This window comes from Salvia hispanica, chromosome 4 (genome assembly GCF_029641045.1).
Source record: "Salvia hispanica isolate PSC_SH4W2 chromosome 4, Shi_PSC_v1, whole genome shotgun sequence".
Taxonomy (NCBI): Eukaryota; Viridiplantae; Streptophyta; class Magnoliopsida; order Lamiales; family Lamiaceae; genus Salvia; species Salvia hispanica.
This window is the reverse complement of record NC_142695.1, coordinates 24,466,489-24,478,130: the sequence shown is the minus strand read 5'-3', so window position 1 is coordinate 24,478,130 and position 11,642 is coordinate 24,466,489. Positions and strand designations below refer to the sequence as shown.

The 11,642-nt window shown below is 35.6% G+C and overlaps 1 protein-coding gene across 1 annotated transcript; it reads right to left on the bottom strand.

Moving 5' to 3' along the window:
• Positions 1-7,834: 7,834 nt before the first annotated feature.
• On the bottom strand, positions 7,835-8,182 carry LOC148927522 (fasciclin-like arabinogalactan protein 19). Its single transcript, XM_089056625.1, has one exon. The coding sequence runs from the start codon at positions 8,180-8,182 to the stop codon at positions 7,835-7,837; it is 348 nt and encodes a 115-aa protein (XP_088912751.1).
• Between the last annotated feature and the right edge of the window lie 3,460 nt (positions 8,183-11,642).

The window sequence follows — 11,642 nt, the reverse complement described above, 5'->3', positions numbered from 1 at the left end:
CATATTTTGAGACGTAGTTTTTGAGATTTTAATTTTGGATTTTGGAAATCCTTGTTGACACACTGTTGACATTTTGTTATAAGTTGTTGATATTTGATATTCTTGCTATTGATATATGAATTATAAGTGTTACTTTTTAGTTGTTGACATTTTAATACAAGTTGTTGACATTGGATATTCTGGCTATTGATATGTGAATTATTAGTGTTATTTTTTAATTGTTGACATTTTAATACTGCGTTGTTGACATTTGATATTCTGGCTATTGATATGTGAATTATAAGTGTTATTTTTTAGTTGTTGACATTTTAATACGAGTTGTTGACATTTGATATTCTGGCTATTAATATGTGAATTATAAGTGTTATTTTTTAGTTGTTGATATTTTTATACTACATTTGATGGATCTTATTTAATTTTGCACTTTAGGTACGTAATTAATCATTTTGTTTATGGAAATTTGACTTCTGGCTATGCTTTTCATCTTGAATTATTGGTTGAGGGCTTTTCAAATGAAAAAAAATGGTTAACTACATATGTAATCTATGTCAACTGAATATACAATTCATGTCAACTACACACATATAATGTCAACTAGATATACAATTCATGTCAACTACACACATATAATGTCAACTAAACAGATATAATTATGCCAACTATTAAAATGTATTGTGATAATGATGCCAGAACTTGTGTCAAATTAAAAAATAAGAAAAAATAGTTGTATATTTTTTTAGTTACAAGGATTGTTTTTGAGCTGTTGACATTCAGTTTAAGTTGTTGACATCTCAATTCAAGTTGTTGAACTGATTGACAGTTGATATATTATTATAGAGTGCATGGTTTAAAAATCAGATGTGATAATTGTTTTACATATCCATCTAAAAAAAATGTTAAGATCAAATATTCAAACCACTTTTTGTTCAAATCAGAATAAGACAGTTGTTTACTTCTTGCTTCTATGGCTAAACCATTCCTTGTACTTGTTTTGTAATTCATTCAATCTGTGCCTATTTGTATTATTCCAGTTTTCAGAGTCTTGTATCATTGTCAACTGCACATACAAGTCATGTCAACTACGGTGCATATCGTGTCAACCACGGTACATAATATGTCAACTACACGTACAAGCCATGTCAACAACAATTATAATTCATGTCAACTAAACTTTCAAACCATTTCAACTACACGTACAAGCCATGTCAACAACAATTATAAGGCACGTCAACTACATTTTCAAACCATGTGAACTGCACGTACAAGCCATGTCAACAACAATTATAAGTCATGTCAACTATACTTTTAAACTATGTCAACTACACGTACAAGCCATGTCAACAACAATTATAAGTCATGTCAACTATACTTTCAAATCATTGATGTTTGTTCTTCAACTACACGTACAAGCCATGTCAACAACAATTATAAGCCATCATCAAATTTTTGTACTCAATCATATAGTAGTTTTAAACCTCTGTTTTTATAAGAACAATTGCAGGAACCAAGCACCATAAAAACCATCTCCATCAATCATGGCTTCAACATGGTCTCCTGAGTTAAAGACATGTTCAATCACTGCTTCCACTTCAAAGCACCATAAAAACCATCTCCATCAATCATGGCTTCAACATGGTCTCCTGGGTTAAAGACATGTTCAATCACTGCTTCCACTTCAGGTGAGAACTGCTGTGTTAAAAGGCAAGAACATCTAGAGATAAGTCAATTTAAATTTTCACATTTGAGAAATATCAAATAATTGGTTGATTAAGTTACTAAGAAAACATTTGTTTAAGATGCTTATTTACTTCTAATACTTCATATATATATATATATATATATATATATATATATCTAACTTGAGCAATAGTTGTCAACAAAGAAAAATGGGACATCCGAGCATACAACAAATAGACTACAATAGTGCTTATATTCACAACTTATACAAGTTCAAACAATTAATCATCCAGGCCACATATCACCAATTCGAATTCACAGAAGTATCATTTAAAGGATGCTTACGTCAGTTTTATACAACGAGCAGGAGGGGTCCAAAGGGGGAACCCACCTCTTGTTGACCCACTCGCGGTAAGGCCTCAACTGCGAGGGGGTGAAGAAAAGACGCTCCTCTGTCTTGTACAGTAACACCTGATTTCATCCGCTTCCTCCAATGTCTGGGTAATCTCTCCCTCAGCAGTAGAGACATGACTTAATCCATCAGCAGGGCCTAATTTGGCCAACCCGAAATCCGAGAGCTTAGCATTTCACTGCTCATCCGAAAGAATGTTTTAAGACTTGAAATCTCTGAATATAATCTACACGAAAAACCATCTCTTTATATAAAGTTACGCTGCTGAGGTACGTTGAGGTGAATTTCGACAGAGAGAAAGTAGTTATACTTGAATTTCCATGCCATCATGAAGATATGCTAGTCCTTTTGCAGCATACTGCGTTACTTTTAGCCTAGTAGCCCACGGAAGAGATACATTTGGTCATGTTCATGTAATTAAGGAAACTTAATAAATTATTATAATCATTTTTGTGATGCAAAGTTGGTCTGTGACTGCATTACTTACCCAAATGAATAGCAACTTGTTTCTGTTTGCACTCCCATCAGTAATATTGGTTAAAACACCTTCTATGTTATGCCTGAGCAATCATGCATTCAAAATCATAAAATATTTTTCATAAATAACTAAACATGAATGGAAAAGAAAGAAATGAATGAAGATCAGAATTACTCTCTTGCAGAAGACCACAGAATAGCCTCAAAGCGTTCAAAGCAGAACTTGAGAAAATCAGTGCAAAATGACCTCTTAAAAACTGTGACATGAAAATACAAAATCAAGAAAAAAGAAGATAATATCATAGAAAATATCAAAAGTGAGGAATAATACCGAGAAATTTTCCATAAACGACATCGGGCGAAGGCGGCAAGTGCATGTATATTCTTAAAATTATGTCAATAGATAAAGTACATAATAAATCAACGTCAATAACAAGTATATCCCATATATAGCAAACACAATTATCTGGTTACTATTATGTCAATTTGACTATGTCAACAACGATTCTAATAAGTATACACTAAGTCAATAACAAGTATATCCTGTTTAAAGCAAACATAATTATCTTATTACTTTTATATCAATTGTTAAAGTTTATAATGTTAACAGCAATCCAAACAAGCATACACAAGTCTATTATCATAACTATGTCAATAACTATTGTATGAAATGTCAATAATCTTAAAAATTTAAACAAATCCTTAACTGGAAGCAGATGCATGTTCTCTTTCGTTTTTTCGAGCAGCATTGTTGATTTCCTTCTCTTCCAATTCTACCATCGCTAATCAACAAAAAAAAAAAAAATCAGCAGAAATCGAATTCAGAAGAAAACAAATCCAGATATGTTTTAATACACTAAAATCGAAGCAATATACTTAAAATTTGAATCAATTTCTTAACCTGAAGAATTCGCATCAACGACCGCCAATTTGGAATGCCTTTTTCTGGCTACAATCGGTGCTTCAGCTTCAACTATTTCTTCAATCCTCAATTTTGGAAATTAATTGATGTAGAAAACTGAACGAAGTCTAAGATTAGGAGATGAATTGCGACGAAGGGAAGAGAAGATGCAGAATAGTAGAAGAAATTTGGGAGAGAACTCAGAGAAATTTTCGAGAGTTTTGCGGCGTGTTTTGAATACAAATGAAATAGTTTAGAACTGAAATGACAAAAATACGTCCTTGTTGACATAAACCAGACGCTGTTAACATCACACAAAGATTGTGAATGGGTGGCTGAGATTGCATCTCAATTCTCAATTAGGCCCAAAAATCTCAACTTAACAAGACCCTATATATATATGGATGTATTCAGATCAATTTTCCATCTTTTGTTCTTTTTCCTTCTCAATCTCCACCATCCATTTTCAAGATCTGAGGGCCGAAAATAGGGCCTGATTTAATTAATTTCATTGATTAAATAATTTGAAAAGGGCATTTAGGGGAGTAGTAAAAAAGTGGCAGTTATTGCAATTCCATGATTCACGCCATCTGTTACATATTTACTTATATTTTATTTCTTTTCCTTTATTAAATCTCAATATGCTTATTTCTTTCTATGATTCATCGATTTTACTTCAATTCTAACTATTTTTTCGCTAAAAAATATTGGAGAAATAGGAGTTCAATATTCTCGTCAGTTTCTGAGTAATGCATATGTCTCTTACAAGAAATTATGTACGCCAAATGTCTAATAATGTACAGTCCGAATTTAAATAATGTACGTGTTTAAGGGAATAATGTTTAGGCTAAGTAGGACTAAATAATGTACGTCAAGTGGCCTTTAATGTACACGCGTAATACTTAATGATGTACTTGCGTAAGTATTTAATGTTTGGCGAGAGTCTAATTCATACCCTTTGGATTGTAGTACCCACTCACAAACAAAACCATCACCAAGGGCATGAAGTTTGATTCATTCCCCTAGGGTTTATCAATCCATGGGGATAGGGTATAGTACCACCACATGAATTAAACTTCATTTTTCAATGTATGTTTTAGATTTGGTACAGTGAATAATATACCAATGATATCTAATAATGTACATTTGTATCAGTAAATAATGTACCAATAGTATCTAATAATGTGCACGGATCAATGAATAATGTACAGATCGTCCATTACTACAGGATACAAATCGTCCATTACTACAGGATACAAATCGTCCATTACTGAGTAAATAAAATCCATTACACTGAAATATTTGTACATTATGTTTATCAGTTAAAACTACTCATAAAATCACAACAAAAACGTCTCATAAACATATACATTACAGGACACAGATTGTCCATTACTGATTAAATAAAATCCATTACACTGAAATATTGTTACATTATGTTTATAAGTTAAAACTACTCATAAAATCAGAACAAATACGTCTCAGAAGCATATATATTACAAGACACAAATCGTCCATTACTGGGTAAATAAAATTCATTACACGGAAATATTTGTACATTATGTTTATTATAAAACTCTAAATCGTCGACTTTGTGGTGTTTTCACGGCTAAAATCGACTCGGAGACTTGTCTCTTACCAAAAATTGAAACTTTGGAACCATACCTTGTTGTCGATTGAAAACCTTCCACCGATTAAAATGGTGTTGCGTCGACCGAAGGTGTTAAGCGGGCAGAAATCGAATCTTCCAATGGAGTTTCTCTGATTTTGAAGCAGCTAGGGTTTCTAACCTCACTTTCTCCGTCTGTTCATCACAAATTTATCAGAATAAACCATAAAACACTAAAAATCGAATTCAAAATTGCAAAAACCGACGGTTACGCACAAATTTATCAAAATAAACCCTAAATTCACTGAAATATTGAATTAAAATTGAATCAATCAATCTTCAACTACTGCTGCTGGAAGTGGAAAGAGATGGTTGTGACAAAATAGCAAAATCGACCCTCGAATGATGAAAACAAGATCAGAGTTTGCTTTGGTTCGATTTTCCGTCATCCTTGCAGCACGAATCAAAATTTTTTTGCTTGATCTGTGGATGTAAAACGAGGTGGTTAGGGTTTGGGAAGAGGGGAGAAGTGAGGAGGTCGTGTTTATGAAAGAGAATGGAATGAGAGATTTGTCAATCGTCTCTCCAAATAACTACGTAATTTTCGCACTTGCAGTTTTGAATCTGCTAATATATTTTCGTGTTTACAGCTTTACCCTTATAATGCAGAAAAATGAACTAATAATGCAACACGGGATTAGATCTGCCCTTTTATTCTAGTCCGTCCATTCCATCAATCTAATGGTTGATATTAAAAAGGAAATAGACACTAAGGGGGCAATAGGACCTTAATGCTCCCCTATATATATATAGTCATATTCTAATGCTTATAGCACCCTAATCCAAAATCAAGACCAAATCTCCACCCTTAGATTTTAAAATGAGTGGATGAGATTAAATCTTACGAATCTCAATAAATAGTAGACAAAATATCAACAAAAGGGTAATATCGTCATTTTGTTATCATATGATAATTTTCGCGAATATTTTTTTATATCAACATAGTGTATTACAAATATCAACAATATGACATAGGAATATCAACATTAATACAAGAAAATATCAACACATATTTATTGAGATTTTTACATGGTTTTATTGAGATTTTTTGATGTATTTGTTGATAAAAATCTGGTTATCAACATTTACGAAAACTAAAATAAATAATATCAAATTTCATCATCCGAACGTCATCAGAACATATGCAATTGAGATCTCGTTGGAATCCTTATGAAAGTATCTTTAATTTGATATATTTTTTGTGAAAAAATAATTTAAATCGAGAGAGTTACGTAAATTTAAAGTTTTAAGATGATTTTAATGAGAGGGAATTGACATTAATACACTCTAATTTTATTTATTAATTTTCTTAATTAAAAATATAATCCATGTGACATTATATCAACCAATAGATCTTCTAATCTAATGGCTAAAATTTAGTCTTAGTTTAGGGTCATTGAGAAATGAGATGCAATATCAGCCACTCATTATTAAATGAGTGGTCCAGATTTTGCCACACAAAAAATATTTTTAGATTAATTTATTATGAAAGGGTAGAATGGTAATTTTATGTTTTAATTAGGGTATTTAGTTTGTGTTTGGGGATTGGGGATTATCTTCACCACCGTCTTCAATCCTGAGCAAGTGTAGTAGTATCGATGAGGTTTCCATAGATAAGAAAAGAAGTACAAAAATGGCCACCGCGTCTCCGGCGAGCTCTACGTCGCCGCGCTCGCTAGGATTGATGACCTCGAGGGGATCTCTCGCGGCCACTACGAGCGCCGCCCGTTCTAGATTCAGATCCAAACCCATGACGACGCGGAGACGGGGATTGTGGAGGCGGAGGCGTACTACGCGCACAGGAGCTACCCGAAGGCGATGCGGCGGAGGAGGAGAGGGGGAGAAGGAGGCGTATAACTGCTAACAAGATCCCTTGCCCGCCGCGCTCCGATTCACCCCTACTCTCGCTGCTGCTCCGCCATCAACCATTGCCGCCGCTGATTTGCAATTCTACCAATTCGTGTTGGCTTCGATTCAGTTTTGAGGGCAATGTAGCAGATCTGTTGCTGTTTTGGGGATTCTGTTTTGATCTCGAGTGTTGTTTGTTAATTGTGATTAATTTGTAGGTTAATACTTAATCATTGTTGTTTGTGTTTGGGTTTGAGTGTGCGAAATCTGTTGTATTATGATTCTTAAATTAAATTAATTCATATTTGTCGTTTTTGTGTCGTCTCTATTTTCCTAATTTTTTTTCTTCCACAAATTATGTTTCTTTTTTATTGTTGTCGGAAAAGACGTAAAGAATTCTGCTTTTGAGGCAAATGTTACGCGTCTCACTCTTTTATTTCTCCAATTTAAAGCATGAAATATTTTGGACTCTGGTTATTTGGTAATATTTCTCATTTGAAAATAAGTTTCTAAGATTTAGTTTTCTCCCTTTTTTAATATCAGCTATGCATGTCAACTACCTATATAATCTAGAGTAAAGGCCAAAATTGGTCCTGAACATATGGTCATTTTACGTTTTTGGTCATAAACATTATCTTTTGGATTTTTTGGTCCTGCACATATGGAAATTTGATCATTTTGGTCCTCCGTCGACATTTCCGTTAAAAACTAACGGTCAACGACCGATTTTGACCAAATTAAACTTTTAATTCTGATTTTTTACTCCCTAATTAATTCTCCAATTATTTTTACACTTCAATTTCATCTTCTTCCTTCCTCTCATCTTTCATCTTCTTCCTTCCTCTTCCTCTCAAACCCTAATTATTTGAATTATGTCATTTCCGTGAACCGCCATTCTAGATCCGATGAAGAGATCGGGGTAGGCGACCCGGACGCCGTCGATGATGAGGCCGATGGAGGCCCGATCCGTGGAGATGTGGACGTCGCGGAATTTGCTGATGAGGACGGCGTAGTCAGAGAGGAGGGAGTCGAGGAAGGGGGCGGAGAGGTTTTTGAGGTCGGCGAAGGTGTGGCGCGTGGGGACGACGTGGTAGCGGAGGGTGCTGACATAGGCGGCGGCGGTGGCCATGTTGACGAGGGCGTAGAGGAGCTCGTCTCTGATGGAACTGGTAGCGGAAGCGGTGCGACGAATTAACATAATTTAACAATTATTAATCACACAAATAAATCACATAATAATCAGATCTATTTAGCAGATTATTTAGACAAAATCTATTCGCGTAATTCTCACATGTATCATGCTCATAACTTGAATGAATCATGCTTTAAGAATATTGAAACCTAAAACATGCTTTTCTATGGAGCAGAATAATACCTAATTAATTCTCCAAAGAATTGAAGATGGCTAGCAGCTTCTCCACGTGACGCTTTGAATACTAGACCACAGATCTTCTCTCTGGTTCCCGAACTGTACTCCGATATCAGTGTGGGCTGATCTCACCAGAATACTAGGACTTAAATAAAGAAGACAGAAGAAATCCTATTTGGAATAGGACAAAAATTCGAACTCCTCTGCTATATGGGGGGGGGGGGGGACGAAAATTATGAGTATTAAAACTTGTGTTTTCTGTCTCCTTTATTCTCCTATTTATATTAAGTTCCTTTTAGGCCCAGACAGGGATCTATGGAAGGTTTTGGATATGGGCTCATCCAATTTACTTTTTACTAATTAAATTGAACCCAAGAACATCAAGAACGACAAGGATTCAACCTACGGGTTTTATTTGCTTAAGTTTTATGTTCCAATTGTTTTCACTCCAATCTATGTTTTTAGCTTATTTAATTATGTCTAACTAAATTCATAGGATTCTTTGTATGTGTTAGTAACTTTTATTGGTTTATACAATTCCTTTTCTATTTAATATCCGTTTTGTTTTTACTTTGTTTCTTCCCTAAGTAATCTTGATGCTTCATGATTGAGTGACACAATCGTGCATGATTTAATATAGCTTGCTTCATAACTGTGACAGAGTTCTAGCGAGTTAGATCCACTTAGTAGACGCTACAGTTAGCTTCCCTTAAAACGGCACTGTTAATTGAGAGTGAGGACTTTTCAAGGGTCTTAGGAGCTTTTTGGAGTTACGTGTTAGGATTGACAACCCTAATGTTGTAATCAACGTTTGTATCGCATGCGCATAAGCTAGGTGACTCGTCCTTTCAAAGTATAAACTGTGCTAGGGTATTGTAGTTAGAATTTGTATAACCATAACTGTGAACGCACATCCATGGAATTCTCTTATCTCTCATATTTTATCTTTGTGAGTTAATTGCATTTAGTTGTTTGATTGCTTTTAATTGTTTTACTTTCAAAAACCCAAAACTTCTCTTGTTTCTCTAGATAGTATTTGACGCTTAGTACATAATAGCCAGTTGCAATTATATTCCCCGTGTTCGATATCCGGTACTGACCTTTAGCTATACTAGATCTATCCTGTATACTTGCAGGTATTTTTAGTGCTAATAAAAAGTGCATCAGTGTGCCCGGCGGAGTCAGTTGGAATTGAATTCCCGCCACTGATAAGTAGTCCAAAAACTCGACACTTAGGTATTCGCCTCCGTGATCAGATCGCAGGCATTTGATACTCTTACCATGACGTGTCTCTACTTTAGCCTTAAACTCCTTGAACTTGTCAAAAGTTTCAGACTTGTAGCGCATCAAATAGACGTATCCAATTTTTGAGAAGTCATCTATAAAGGTGACGAATTATCGAAAACCGCCCATTGCCTCGGTTGACATTGGTCCATACACATCAGTATGAATGAGCTCAAGTACTTCCTTGGCCCTATTACCCTTTGACCTAAAAGGTCTCTTGGTCATCTTGCCTTCCAAACAGGATTCACACTTCGAAAACGGTTCCTTTTCAAGACCTTTAATAAGATCTTGATCAACCATCGCATGAATCCTTCTTTCGTTGGCATGACCAAGTCTAAGGTGCTATAAATACGTTTCATTCATTGAAATTGAAGGTTCCTTTCTTTTCTTAGAAATTATCGATGTAGCATTGAGTTCTGATTTACGTTGATTAAACTGTGTAGAAGTGATTGTGTACAGATTGTTTTCCATGATACCACGACAGATATAAGAACCATCTTTCTTAATAACACAATTGTCATTAAAAGAAATCGAATATCCATCAAAAGACAATTTAGAAACTAAAATTAAATTTCTTCTAAAAGAAGGTATCAATAAAACATTCTTCAAAATAAAAAATCTATCACTAGAAAAACGCAAATAAACGTCTCCCACTGCAACGGCCGCCACTTTAGTAGCGTCGCCCGGCTGGACTTCGATCTCACGATCATGTAACCATCTTGTCACCTGCATTAAGTCAGGATCAAAACGTATATGATCAGTTGCTCCAGTATCAATAACCCAAGTATGAGTAGATGTCGAAGCCAAACATGACTCGACTACTAGAGCATGGTGCATACCTGTGGCCTTGCCCTTCTTAGGACAGTCTGGCTTCCAATGACCTTTTTCCCCATATTTGAAGTACTTTCCAGTAGGTTTCTTATCACCCTTCTTCTTCTTCTTTCCCTTAGCATTCTTAGCTCCCACTGGGTTCGGTGCATTTTTTCTTTCCTGCGCGAGGCTTTGAGCTAGAGGAATTAGGCGCCAAACTCAGTATAGCTACCTTAGCTTGAACCATAAGGTCCTCCGCCGACTGAAGTTCAGTCAGCAGCTCAGCCATAGTGTAATTCTGCTTGTTCATCTCGAAATTGAGCTTGAACTGTTGGAAGCGAGGGGGAAGACTCTGAAGGATTATAGTAACCTGGGACTCGGGATCGATCGTCCCTCCCAAAACCTCAATCTGGTTGAGGTGGCTCATCATCTCGAGGACATGTTGCCTCACTGACGAGCCTTCCTTCATAGTCTTAGTCATGATACTCCGAAAAGCTTGAGACTTAGCCGTTCGATTCTGAGTACCAAAAAGATTTGCGAGATTTTGCATAATCTCGGCCGCAGTTTCCATGGCGGAATGCTGATGCTTCAGTACTGATGACATAGAAGCCAACATGTAGCACTTAGCCATCTCATTCGCCTTATGCCACCGTCTATGCGCATCTCGCAATGCCTGTGCGGCGTTCACCGCCGGCACAGCTGGACGTGGAGTAGTGAGCACAAACTTGTACTCTTCAGCTGTGAGAACGATATCCAAGTTTTGTTTCCATTCTATGTAATTTTGGCCCTCGAATTTGTGTTCTTTGAGAATTGCAGAAAGAGGACTAAAAGACATCTTGACGGATTTTATTGCACTGCAAACAGAAGAATTTACTATTTGTCATAAACTTACGTAAGGAAATTGAGTAGGTTAACCATAAAACTTTTCAAAGTCTTACAACAAAAAAATTAATAAATTGTATCCTCCTTTGGAGGTTAATACGCATTAAAATTTTGACAATTTTACTGGTCACAACACCGACGAATAGTCCAGAGACCACAAGACATGGCATGGCCGCCTAATGTTGCCTAAGCACGACCATTAGATTTAACATTACAGAATTTAATTTCTACAACACACTCCCATGACAATGTTCATGTGCGATAACAAAATCAAGCTATCTCATAAATTCTGATTGAACCCTGAAACTCGCAG